We start from the raw sequence: 13,483 nt of genomic DNA, 5'->3' as shown, positions 1-13,483 counted from the left end.
CGCATCAGGGATCCTTTCCCTTTTCCTTCTGGTGTCGTTCTTACCTGCAAATGCTAATTCTAAGCTCACTCGAGACTTGCGTGCCCTCTGCCTTCTCTTGGCTCAATAGCATCAGGGCCCACGTGGTTTTCCTAGTCACTAGGAGGCTGTTTTGGAGACTCAGTCGTGTTTGCCGTTCAAAGTTGTCCAGTGTTCGTCTGAGCTGATGAGTGTTCTCGCTGCGCGGCCGCCTCAGGAGAGCGAGGGGCTGACGGGGACCCCCCCCCCCGCATAGACGGAAACCGCCGGCTTGCGGGGCTGTGTCTGCACGTGCAGGCGTGGGGGGTGGGTGTGGCAATGGGGGATGCACGTGTGAGTGTGCCAGTGGGTTTGTGTGTGAGTGTGGCAATGTGAGTGGGGCATGTGAGTGGGGCAGTGGGGGGCACGTGCGTGAGTCTTAGAGCATGGGGCACGTGTGTGGGGTGGGCGAGTGCGGCAGTGTGGGGTACGTGTGTGAGTGTGGCAGTGGGGGCTTTTGGAGTGGGTGTCAGCGCGTGGGGGGTACACATGCGTGTGTGGCAGGGGTGGAGGTGGGGTGTGGGGTGGACGTCACTGGGGTGTTGGTGAGAAATGGCAGGTGGAGAGTGGGGTCTAGTTACAAGGGAGCCTTCATAGAAGCAGATCAGAATATGAGCTGGTTTGCCTTTTGTGTTTTGTTTTGGATTCCCAGTTCCCAAGCATAGTGTTCTTGTGTTGGCCCGTGTTTTTTTTCAGCTTTTTATGGGAAAAGCAGGTCATTTGCGAATCTGTCTGGATGTTGCGTTGGGTTAGTGTTTGTGATAAGGATGTGATGTGTGGTGGTGGGTGTTGGAAGAGTTCGTGTTTTTAACGATACGAGCCCAAAGCCACGTGGCTGTTAGCGACAGGTGTGAGGCACGGAAGCCTGGGCCGCGTTGCTTCCCATCTGCTCCCGGGGCCTGCGGCGGGTGGCCACGGTGTGGACAAGGGTGTGGAGGGCGTGGGTGCCCCGTGGGTGAGCCCCAGCAGGCTCTGGAGGAATGCCTGGGCGGTGAGGCCCGTGAGGCGGCCCGCACAACGAAGACTGGGCTTCTCCGTGGTTGCCGGCCTTCCTGGAGTTGTTCCCTTTGAAAAGATATGTTCAGCACGGCACCTAAAGCCTTGTTTCCAGAAAGCACATTAGGGTTAGGTAGTGCCCCTGTGCTGCTTCCGAACAGTGCTTCCTGCTTCTAAATTATAAGGACCTGAAGGTGGTCCCTTCCCTCTCTCTCTCTCTCTCTCTCTGTGTGTGTGTCTCAGATGGCGGTTTTGCTGACAGCTGCCAAGGACACGCTTCCCTCCACAGGCCACCTCAGCCCAGGGATGTTTGTAGAACTATCTGAGTTGCAGCCGTCCCTCCCTCCCCCAGTCTGAAGACGTGTTCGTTTTAAGTTGACTCAGAAGTGGCCCTGTCTTGTCCCCAGAGAGTCGAACGCGTCTCTAAGAGTTCAAAGCACATCACTGCGCAGACGCCGGCAGGGTTGCTCATGAGCGACGCGGCACCTGCTTCTCCTCAGAGGGGCCCGCGGCACGTGGACCCGGCGGTGCCCCTCCTTCCAGGCCCTGCATTTCTTACTCTCCGCCTTTCTTCGCACTAAGGGTTCTTTTGGTTTCCCCAATGTTACTAGTGTCTTAACTCACTTTTCTTCCTCAACCCTTTATTTGCATATCAAATTCTGTAAATGTTTTGTAAACATATTACCTCACCTTTGGTAATACAATACTGATAGTCTTTAAAAGATTTTTTTACTGTTATCGATAATAAATGTGAACCGTTTAAAGACGAGCATGTCTCTTTCTTCCTGTGGGACATGACGCGGCAGCATCCTTTGGAGAGTGGGACCTTAGGAGATGGGAGAGGTCGAGGACAGATCTGGATCCAGGGTGCTGGGTTCTACCAGTTCCAGAGTGGAGCCCCGCATGTGTGGGACCATTTGCAGTCACGTGTGCGGCCCTGCAGACCGATGGCAGCTGTGAGCGGCCGACCCACAGATGCCACCCGGAGCCGACGGTTCGCTCGCTCCTACAAGTGTTCGTTGGACTCCGTGAGGCCAGACGTGGCTTGTGGCAGGCTGCCTGAGACACTGTTTCTTCGGTAAGGACACGGATCCTCGAATCACGTGGCTTCAGAAAGAAGAAAGTGGACAGGTGTGGACCTTCGGAACCTGGGCCCCCTTGTCACCGGCTGCTTGCTGGTTGTGTGTAGGGTGGCAAGGCCAGAACAGCCTGGGATAGACACCGTGCTGGCCTGTCCCCATCTTCGTCTCTTTTCCTGGTCAGGGTGTGTGGGAGCTGGCGGAGGGGACGGAGCAGGTGCGTGATGTGGCCGCCCGTCCGTGGCCGCACGTGAGCTGTGCTTTGCCAGCAGCCGAGGGAGGTGACCTGCGTCATTCCCACCGCAGCGGCCCCCGCGTGCCTCCCACCGTAGCGTGTTGCTGGGGGGAGGGCAGGGCGCGCAGCAGCCCCTCTCGGGCGCAGAGGCCTCTGCCGGCCCTCGGTTCGGGCCTGCGCCTGCCGGGCAGTGGGTGTAGTGTCAGGCTCTCACCGGGATGGCATGAGAAACGGGTGAGCCTGGGTGGCCTGCTGCTGTCTCTCGGCCGTCTCAGAGCGAGGCGACAAGTGGGGTGTCCTGAACAACGGCCACAGTGTTCTTCTGGGTCGCCGAACCTCCAATGTGTAGTTCTGCTTAAACGCATCACTTCCTTTCGTACCTGAGCACAAGCGTAGGGCGCCTCTCAGCTCTCCGCTCAAGGCAGAGGTGATCTCGGTAAAATGTCATGACGCACCAATGACTCCGTTTTATCTCGTTTTAAAGATTTTATTTATTTGAGGGACAGCTAGTGAGAGAGCACAAGGAGGGACAGTGGCAGAGGGAGACAGAGAGAGAAGCAGACCCCTGGCCAAGTAGGGAGCCTGACGCAGGACTTGATCCCGGAACTCCGGGATCGTGACCTGAGCCGAAGGCAGGCGTTCAGCCGACTGAGCTGCCCAGGTGCTCCCCCACCCCCCAGTGAATCGGGTTGGTTTGATGAAAGGGCTTCGGAAAGCAGGGTTTCAGGGAACAGGACCGCGGCATGCGGTGTAAAGCAGCAGCCGTCTGAACTGTGGGCTTAGAAAGGGTTAAAATGACAACGTTTGTTACTTATTTTCTACCAGGACCTGCCCGCCCTGTATGGGCAGCATTCACTGCCCGACCGGGTGCTGAGACACCTGCGCAAACCCTGAGCAGCACAGTCCCGAGCCCCAGTGTTCATCAGCGTTCAGTCGGGGGGACCAGTCGCGGGGACGGGAGCAGGGCCCGGGGAAGCCCTCCTCCTGGTGGGGAAGCCCGGGTGCCCGCGGCCGGTGTGTGCGGCGCGGCCGTCGGCCCCGTGGAGCTTCCAGCACGGCCTGCCGGGCTCCCTGGGAAGGGCCCCACACTGAGGGAAGCCCGCCAGGAGTGGGATGAAAACTAGGGACAGGGCGTGAGGGAGGGAGAGGAGGCCGAAGCCGGGCAGGCAGCCGCGAAGGGAGGGTTTTCGCGTGACCTTCCCCAGAGCCACAGGAGAGGGAGCTCTGGAGAACTAGACGCTTTCTTGAAGCCCCTTTCATTCTGGAAGTTTACGATCTACTTTCACATAAAAATAAGCATCAGAAAAGCGTCCCGAGTCAAGTCCATACGAAGCTGAGCGGGCGCAGAGCGTCCTACAGACCAGGAAAGGCCAGAAAGATGTGCCTGCAAGACAGACAAACGTCAACGGTTTCCTCTGAACACACGACGTTGCGTTAGCGTCGGGGACACCGCGTACCGACTCAACGGTTCTGTGCCTGCCTCTGCACTCGCCGCGGCCCGTGCGGCCGCTGCCTGGTGCAGGCCATGTCGCCACGGCCTCGTCGACATCCCCGGGCCGGGCCTCTCGTCTCTGGGACCACCCGACTGCGTGACTGGAAGTTTGTCCCTCGTCACCCCCTCCCCTCTGGCAACCACAAGTCCTCTGGGTGTGCGTCTGCGTTTGTTTTTGTTTTTGTTTTAAGGAACTAAAGGACATTAAGAGAACAGACAGGACAGGAAAGAACGCATCAGAAAAGCCCAGAAACGAAGTGACAAGAATTAGAAATGAATGAAACCACTTCAGAAACTCAGAACTAGGACACAGTGAAAAATGCAGCAGATAAGGCTCTAAGAGAAAAGCACAGAAGGGGAAAATCGTACAAATCAGGAAGGACAGAGGTGAAGGGGACATCCAAGAGGACACGGCTTGAAGGTGGGCAAAGCAGGACAGCGCCGGGGGTCGCTTCGGCGAGACGGAGGCAGCCAGGCCGAAACCAGGCTTTCCGAAGGCTGAGCTTTACGGGGGAAGAAATGGAATAATTGGGATTTTTAGGGGAAGAAAGGAAGCCAGGGAATTTCTAGCCAGCAGCACTGCTTGTGGGTGTCCATGCGGTGCGTTCGAGTTGGGGGGCCGCACCCCCTTGGGTCGGGCTGCCAGGGTGCGGGGGGAGACCGCAGACGGGGGGTTCAGGGCTGTGTTGCCTGAAGGCCCAAAGCCAGCGAGCCCGCAGATGGGGTGGTACATGCGTGCTACCACTCTGTGTCTGAATCAGACAACTTTTTAAAAAAAAAATATTTATTTATTTAATAGAGATCACAAGTAGGCAGAGAGGCAGGCAGGGGTGGGGGGAAGCAGGCTCCCCGCTGAGCAGAGAGCCCGATGCAGAGCTTGATTCCAAGACCCTGGGATCATGACCTGAGCCAAAGGCAGAGGCTTTAACCCACTGAGCCACCCAGGCGCCCTGAATCAGACAACTTTTTAAAAGGGGCAGGAAACAGGGTCAACGTATGTGGAGGATTCTATTCTTCGTCACCATATCAGCCGCAGCGTCCGCCTGGTTGATCCAGGAGTCTTGGCCAGCGATAGGGATGCATCTGGCTGGGACCAGACCAGCGCAGTGAGAACCCCAGACCACCACGGTGTCTCGACAGCCCCGTGGGTGTGGGGCAATTGCGCAGCTCCTGGGTGTGAGTCATTGGTCGGACTCAGGAGCTTCTCTGGCTCCGTGTTTTGTTTTAGAAAACAGGTTTGTGGGTGGTGGTATTTTCGGCTAGGACTTCAGACAGGTAATTTGCCTTGAGGGAGAGTCACAGCGGCTCTCTTGCTGGGACTCAGGCTTTCTTTCCTTTGTCCTCCTCACTGGAGCCGGGGCTGGAGCAGCTGGGAACAGCAGCTCCCATCTGATCTTGGGCTTGTGTGCGTGGGACAGCGAAACGGAGCCCTCTCCCTGGTGGCAGGGGACCGCACAGTTGTTCTCATGGTGTCAGGCCGGTCCTCGAGAGCCCTGCCCCTTGCCCGTGCTTTTCCAATAGCAGCGGCCAGACTAGTGTCCCGCTCTGACCTTGCCTTTGGGTTTAAGAACTCCGTCTCCAGGACCCATGTTGACACCCACTGAGAAACAGTCTCGAGCCTCGGATATGCAAATCACTGGGAATCCGCGCACCAGCCCAACCGCCCTGTGTCCGCTGACCCGTGAAGGATAGACAGCGAGCTGCCTGCTCTCCGGGCTATTTCTGGGAACCAGCGAGGGGCAAGCAGCCCGGCTGTAGGGAGGAGGACGCCCCCAGCTCCGTCTGTAGAGCAGTGTGGGTCTCCGTGACTTGAACCCCGTCTACACCCATGATCTGACAGTCCTGGTGCTACAGCCAGAGTGACACCCAAGGTCAGCCCCCAAGGGGAGCCTTGCCTTCCAGCCCGCTGAAGCTGGGCTCCCTCCCGGCTCCTCCTGCCAGGGAAGGGCCTCCCCCGCTGCCACCTTGTGGCCCCATAGCAGACACGCATCCTCCGTCCCCACGTCGGGTGGTGGCAACGTCCTTTCTCCAGCTCCATTCTGCAAGTCAGGGCCGAGGGTGGACGTTCTCCAGCCCTCATGGCTCCTGAAATCTCTCAGAAGGGGAGCCATAGTTCAAGGGGAGTTCATAGTCAAACGTTATCGTGGGTGTTTCTGGGGATGTGCTTTTTCGGATGAGAGTAACAGATGGGTAGCCCGACTGAAGCAGACTGCGTTCCCTAATGCAGGTGGGCCGCATCCAATCAGTCGAAGGCCCAAATAGAACAAAAGCCGCCCCCCCCCACCCTCGCCAAGGGAAGAGAGGATTCCTCCTGCCTAATGTCTTCAAACTGGGATATCAGCTAATCTTGCCTTTGGGCTAAAAAGTTGTCTCCTGGATCTCAAACCTGCTGGCCTTTGGACCAGAAAACACCATGAAGCCCTCCGGTCTCCAGGTGCTGACTGCTGGTCTTGGGACCAGTCAGTCTCTGTAACCACGCAAGCCTATTCCCTACTGCAGATCTTCTACGCATGCGTTCCCTTGATTCCTGCTCTCTGGAGAACCCCCACTAATACAGGAGCTGTGCTCCACACCCCCAGAATTGCAAAGCCTTTGACGTTTAGAAAAAAAGCTGGTTAATCTGGATTCCTCTTTCTCTGGTTTATATCTATGTGTTTTGGTTTGGGTTTTTTTTTTGTTTTTCCGTCAATAGGCTTATATTCTGAATGTAGAATAGAATTGTGGTCTGTTCAAGTTGAGGTGGCAAAGTCTAGAATGGTCTGTTTTCAGCTCTTGCAGCTTGGGGATGGTCAAGCCTGGAGGGGGGACAGGGCTGTGTCTGAGCAGGTGGCTATGAGTCCAGCAGGCTGGGGGACATTGGGCAAGCCACTTAGCCTCCCCGAGCCGCACTTCTCGCTGTGAAGGCCAAGTCCGGAGACCTCCAACTTGTTGCCATCATTTACCATGAAATGGGAAGAGGCAGGCCCGTCTCATCGGGGTAGCTGTAAAGACACAACAAGCAAATGATGATGAGACCGTGTTGTTCAATTCCAAGTGCTCTGCAAACATGGCGTGTTCCATACAGTCCTGGTCTTGCTTAGGACAAGGGTGCAGAGTTCCGTGCCCACACCGAGGACACTCAGTGCCTGTGCCTTGCCTACTGGGGTCCTCTGGGAAGAGAGCATACTGGACATCGGGTGGAAGACACGCCACTAAAGGAGACTCCGGGAAGAACAGCTTGCAGTTAGAAGCGAAATAAGAAAGCTTAACGGCACGCTCTCCTCCCTCTTCCCGAGAGGGAATGCGATGGCCACAGGATGGCAGGGGGTCATGAGGGAGAGCGTGTCCCCTGACTGCCCCTCTGCTCCGACGCCCGTGGAAAGGGACAGACAGCTTGGTGGGTTGAACGTCTGTTGGAGCCAGGGGCTGTGGAGGGGGACACCGGCCCCTTCTGGCACCTTCTCTCTTTCCCTCTATCGGGGGGCTCAACCAGCCAGAAGGCAAGGGAGGCACAGCTCTGCGGGGTCATGAGGCGGGATGTTTGCTGTTCTCACGCGTCTGTCCCCATCAGGGCCCAGGACAGTGCCTGGCACGGGATGGACACCCCCAGAGCATCTGGGGAGCGAACGTGGGATGAGTAGACTTCATGAGTGGGTTGGTCTAAAGGTGGGTGTGACCCAGCCTAGATTCCTTACAGACTCAGCATTGAGATACTCATTGTTTTCTTCTTCTTTTAGAAGAAATTTAAGTTAAAACATTTTTGTGGACCCCTAAAAGAATGGTGGACCCTGGGCCCTGCTCCTAGAGGCTTGAAAGCCTCTGCAGACTGCCTTGCCCCACCCCAGAAGGGGGCTGGGGAAGGGACCCTCCCCACTGCGCGAATCCTGAGCCCCAGCCCGCTGGCTGCCCCGGGAGCCGCCCCGCAAGCTCTTCTACAGGGATGCTGCTGCCCTCGCGTGCCCCCAGGGTTGGCGCTGGTGAGCAGGTGTGCTGGGTCTGTGCTGACGCTCTGCATACCATGATGGGCGCAGAGCTCAGCACCCTTCAGAGGTGTGTGGAAGGGAGGTCCTGGTCCTGGGAGCTGATGCTTCCTTGGGCCTGGGGGCTCTGGCCAGTCTGCGGGGTGCTTGCCCCTCGGGATGCACTCACTGTCTGATCGCTCCCAGGTGGGATGTGCCGGCCCTCTGTTCACTCCAAACCTCAGAGGAACACAGTATGCTCTGCTTCTAGAAGGCTCCATGGCTGTATGTGGAGAGACCCCTGGAGTTCTTTAGTGAGTCAGAGTCTCCTCCCAGCCCTTGGACGTGCCTACCTTGGCTTAGCTTGCCCAGGCTAAGAGCTGGGGGGTGTCAGGCATCGCAACAGCCCATGCCTGGCAGGGTCCACACCCTCTGCTCTGGAGAAGCATCTGGCAAAGGGGTCCCTGTGCTGGTGCCAGGGAGGCGCCCGGGGCTTGTGCTCAGCCCGTACTGTTTCTGAGCTGCTCTGTGGCCCCTTGGGGGTCTTCCTGTCTCCAGCGCGTCTCTCCTTATCTTTACTTTTCTGCCTAAGTAACATTCACCATACACCACAGAGTTTCCAGCTTCAGCCCTCCCGGTGGCCCCCAGCCTGAGGGGAGCTTGGATGGAGTACCTAGAAGCTAGGCAGAAAGACAGGGCTGGCCAGGGAGAGCAGGCTCAGGATGGCGGCAGGTGCCCTCCCTGCCTGGTCCTGGGGGCGCAGCGGGCAGACCTATGGGCTGGACCCTCATTTGTTCCCTTTCCTCATGGCCTCTGACTGGAAGCTTCTTCGTGAGGTTGGGGCGGGGGCTGGCTTGGTGGGATGACCGCCCACTGTGTCCCACTCCCAAGCCTCATGGCGGCTCGCGTGTCCCACCCTGCAGCCCCAGCTTCCAGAAGGCCCACTGCTGCCAGGTGAGTGGCCGCTGCCTGGAGGTGGGAGTCCCAGTGTGTCCCTTTCCACTTCCAGACATGAGCAGCCGCTGCCTCTATTACATCCTGCTTGAAACAGCTAAGGTGATCTCCGTTCTCCTGTCATCTCACGTGGTGACCCCTGCCGGGGGAGTGTAAATGTGACAACGGACAGGGTAATGGGGTGGGATGGGGTCGCAGTCTTCAGTTGGGTGAGCAGGAAAGGCCTCACCCAAAGGTGAGGGAGCCAGCCTGGCAGATTTCCAGGAGAACATTCTAGAACGAGGGAGGCGCTAACACAGAGGCCGTGGGACAGGCGTGTGTTCAGCAGGAGGGCTGTGGCAGGGAAACCTCAGTTCACCAGGTGCTGGGACCACCCATACCTCGCAGGAGCCCGTGAGGTTGCTCCGGCCGCCAGACGATGTCACCTCTGGCGGGGGCAGGAGGCACACTTCCCCAGGTCAGCCTGGGTCGGGGTCACCTCGGGGTGTGGCTGCTGCCTTGCGGAGCTGCCTGAGCCTCAGGGACCTCATGCAAGTGGGAGGGAATCGCCTCAGGGTTTGCTGTCACCCCTGCGGGAAGGAGCTCGTCCTGACAGAGGTGGGAGGCCAGCGGTGGGGGTGGGGCGGCCAGGCCCCAAAGTTCCCGTGGGTCCCGCGAGGCCACCGGCTGGCGGTTCTAGCTCCGACTGTTGCTGGGAGCGGCTGTCTTGTTTGTCACGGGGCTTGGGCTGTTTGCTTGTTTTCGAGGAGAAAATTGTAGTCTCTATGACGTCAGATTTCTCTTCCTTTCCTTGAGAGCGTCTGGGTTTTACATCCTGCTCGGAAAGGACCTCCCCATGTGAAATTCTCCTTCATTTTCTTCAGGTACTTCTGTGGTTTTATTTTTTTACCTTCACACCTCTGACGCGTCCAATGTTGGTTCTGTGTGAGGAGCCACGTGAGGACTGGATTAGGCCTAATTCGTTCTCCAGACTTGGTAGCTGTAGGACAAAACTTACATCTAGCTCTTTTTTTTTTTTTTTAAGAATATTTATTTACTTATTTTTTTGAGAGGGAGGCAGAGAAAGTGAGAGAACCTGAGAGCGGGGAGGGGATGGATGCGGGGCTCAATCCCTGCACCCGGGATCCTGACCTGAGCCGAAGGCAGACACTCCACCAACTGAGCCCCCCAGGCACCCTCACTGCCAGCTATTTAGAGCCCTCTTGGGGGTGCCCGGCAGGCTCCGAGGGTGGAGTGTGCGACTCTTGGTCTCAGGGTTCTGAGTTCGAGCCCCCAGCTGGGTGTGGAGATGACTTAAAAAATAAAATGTTTAAAAAAACCCACAAAAACTCTCTTTAGAAATGCTTAGGGACTGGCTGGCGCGGGCAGGAAGGCGGAGGTGGTCGGGAGCCCCAGGGCCAGCTGGGCAGCTGCCTGCAGACGGCGAGCCCGTGCCAAGTGTTGAAATATTGCAGGATCAAATCACAGCACTCGGCGAGCCCGGTGTCCCTGCACACCTTCCCTCCTGGCCGAGAGCGCCCTCGCATGGCCTGTGTCCCCGGGGTGGGGTGGGGGGGACCCTGCTGTCAGTGCACCTGGCGGGCAGCCCAGGGCCCCGCCGTCAGCATTCCCGGCCGGCGTTCACTCAGCACAAACACGCAGCCTAATAACCAACAGGCTGTCTTCCGAGAACAAGTGATTTATTTTATTGCCTCCTTTTTAAACACTCCAGCGTGCCTCCCAAGAAGCTGCTTGGTTTGGGAAGTCACAAGACAGGAGGCCAGCTGCTCGCGGGGAACGCTTCTCGGCCCTCTTGTGCCTGGACGCCAGCCTGCCCCGCTGCGGACGGGCGTCGGGGCGACGGGCCGTGCCGGACCCCCCTGCACCAGCTCTGGCTCCCAGCGCAGGTTGGAACGAGGCACCCAGGTTGTCCTTAGAAGAAAAGGCAGACTGTCGCTGTCTCTGCCTCTGGAAGCACCGAGTGGACACGGATCTGTTTCAGGGGCGTCGCAGGGGCCGCCTGCAGGGACCCCAACCCATCTCCAGGTAGCCGGCGGCCGCCACCGTGAAGATGAACAAACCAAAGCAGGGTGCACTGGCCTCAGTCACCGACACTCCAGGGATCCCTGAATGGGACATTCTAGCCTCGCGGCTGTCACGCGGCCGTCAGCCCTGACCTGCTCTCTGCTCTTCCCAGAGCGGGGGAACCTCCTGAGAGATGTCACCCGACTCTCTGGAAGGACCATGGAGAAAGGGCAGTGGACCTTCTCCACTCCCCCAGTTTGCATCCAGCCCAATAAGGCATGTCCGTCCTGTCGTCCCCACAGCCTGGTCTGGACCTGGCATGGGCGGGGCTTTTTCTGCTCCGGGGTCTCCTGGTACCAGCGCTGTTGTTGTCCTGGGCGGGATAGTCCCCTGCTGTGCGAGCTGTCCCATGCACTGCAGGGTGTCCAGTGGTCTCCCTGGCCTCTCCCCTCTAGATGCCACTGGCATCCCCTTGTTGTGACAACGGACTGCGGTTCTAGAAGTTGCTCGCTGTCCTCTGGGTGGGTAAAACCATCCCCGGTGAGAATCACAGTTCTAATCCAACACTCAGGACTGGGAGGAAGAAGCTGAGGCCCAGAGAGGTTAAGACATTTGCTCAAAGTAACACAGCAAGTCCGTGGTGGTGGAACAGGGGTTTGACCTCTTGCCCTGGGCTCCCGGTTGGGGCTTGGTCTATCGCAAATGCAGTGGTAGATGTGATGAGCGTGATTTTAACAGAAGGTGTAGTGGGACTTCATCGAGGGTCCAGCGCTCTCCTGGAAATCGTGGCGATCATGAATGAACCTCGCTGGCGGTGCAGAGAGCCGAGAGCGCTTGAATGCTGGGCCCTGACCCAGACCCGCTCCCACCTGATCCTGCGCAGAGAACACAGCCTTCCGGCCGGGGAGCCCGGACACTTGGCCAACAGGGAAGAGCTCCCCTCCACGCCATGCCAGCCTTCATACTGGCTGTTTCGCGGTAAGCTTCATGGTGGGGCCACCTTCGTCATTCTCCCCGATAAATACCGCAAACTCCCGAGTGCATAGACGTGTCCCTTGTGCGAGGCTAGTGGCCCACAGTCTGCTCTGTAAACACCTTCCTGGGACACCAGCCCGTGGGTTCAGATGTGTCCTGGGCAAGGCTGTCGGAAGGGACCCCCAGTCAGAGTCCTTTCGTGATGCCAGATTCCCCTGGTGACTTCTCCTGACTTGGGGTTTAGTAAATGACATTCAGCACAGACTGGGGTTGTCTTAAAGCACCGACACATTTATTTGGAGGTAGAGATAGAACCGGGGCATGTGTGTGTCGTGTTGGGGGGTCAGACACACCCTAAGGACTGAGTTTGATGCGTCCGGTCATTCACACGTTTGATTCTCGCGTCCTCGGGCTCGCGGCTCTGACCCACAGCAGGCAGCGTGGGGGGATGTTAACTCTCAAAGGGGCAAACACCATTTTGTTTTCACCCAGTTCCCTGCCTCCCTTGGGACGCCATCTGACAGAGCCACCTGGCGGGGCAGGGGGCGTCTTGTCTCTGTCCCAGCATCTCCGAGAGCCCCGTGCTCTGCGGCGTGGGACCTGCCCCTTGACTGCAGCCTTCCTGCACCACCGGCCGCATGTCCACCAACCGAGAGACAGACGGCCCCGCTGTGGCCCATTTTCCTGCCGGGAGCCAGCCAAACCCGGGGTCCCAGTCCTCAGCCCTGGGGAGGCTCCCAGACCGCTGCACCTTGGGAGGGTTGGTCTCCGGGTGAAATGAGCTCACAGGCATCGGGCTTGGCCCGTCTGTGGGAAGGTTCTAGAACTATTAGCCGTGGCGAGGAGGCAGATAATGATAGTGATGGCAGGCTGACTCGAGACCTCATATTCGCACACTCGGAGGTGATCACCACCGGCCCGAAACCTCTAGGGCTCTTGACTGTGACTGGGACCCTGGAGCCGCTGCCCCTGCCCAGGCCCAGCCCAGCCCGGTGCGGTCTCGGGCTCTCCGCTGTGCCGTGCTGTCCTCCACATCCTCTCCCAGCGGATGGAGACGGGTCTGGTGTCCAAGGGAAGACACCCAGTGAGAACAGGCAGCCGGCCCTACAGCTGCGGCCTGGATGAGCCCCAGGAGGGGAAAGGGACCCAAAAGCTGGGGCTCCTCCCAGCAAGGGGCGCAGGCTACCTCGGGGGTCACCCGATGTTTGGGAGACAAGCTAAAGAGCACAGTCACCGTGTAGAGGTCGGCACTCACTGATGTCTGTCTCTGAATTACGTTACATGGGGAACAGCCCGTGAACTTGGCCCTAAGAACCAGCACTGCCCCCTGGGGACATGACCTTGACTGGGGATCTCTCGGTATGCCCCGGCCCTTCCAAAGGGCCGGCTCCGGGCTCGCGCACGGTCCAGCACTTCTGGTCCTTCTGGTGGACGCATGGCCCTAACACAGACACCCGCGACCCTTCTGTCCTTGTGTCTGGTTTCAGGGGCGGCTGTCGGGATAGGTCACCGTGCCTCCTCTTGTGGACAAGGACTGCCTTGCAGCCGCAGCGTGGTGGCCTGGGAGGACCCACGGACCGGCCAGCCTGCTGCGTTTGCCGCCAGCACCAGGACCCTCCCCATGCAGGCACTTCCTGGCAAGGCTCCCGCCCTTCCAGACCTTTGGGAACCGACTGAGAGGCTCTTGGACAGAAACCGCTCAGGGGGCAGCCCACAGTGTATGGCACTGTGCTCCAGAAGATTCCGCCAGCCT

General features: G+C 58.5%; 1 protein-coding gene across 6 annotated transcripts in view; it reads left to right on the top strand.

The window, feature by feature from the left end:
* SEC14L1 (SEC14 like lipid binding 1) overlaps positions 1–1,822 on the top strand; it is a 54,542-nt gene extending 52,720 nt beyond the window's left edge. For all 6 annotated transcript variants that reach the window (XM_032870512.1, XM_032870510.1, XM_032870509.1 and 3 more), the window contains one exon: positions 1,297–1,822. In XM_032870512.1, coding sequence (XP_032726403.1) covers positions 1,297–1,312 — 16 coding nt within the window. In that variant the 3' untranslated portion in view covers positions 1,313–1,822. The remainder of the gene's footprint in view (positions 1–1,296) is intronic.
* The last annotated feature ends 11,661 nt before the right edge of the window (positions 1,823–13,483 follow it).

Source organism: Lontra canadensis, unplaced genomic scaffold (assembly GCF_010015895.1).
Source record: "Lontra canadensis isolate GAN:19392208 unplaced genomic scaffold, GSC_riverotter_1.0 scaffold41, whole genome shotgun sequence".
Classification (NCBI taxonomy): Eukaryota; Metazoa; Chordata; class Mammalia; order Carnivora; family Mustelidae; genus Lontra; species Lontra canadensis.
This window is presented reverse-complemented; position numbering and strand designations above follow the sequence as displayed.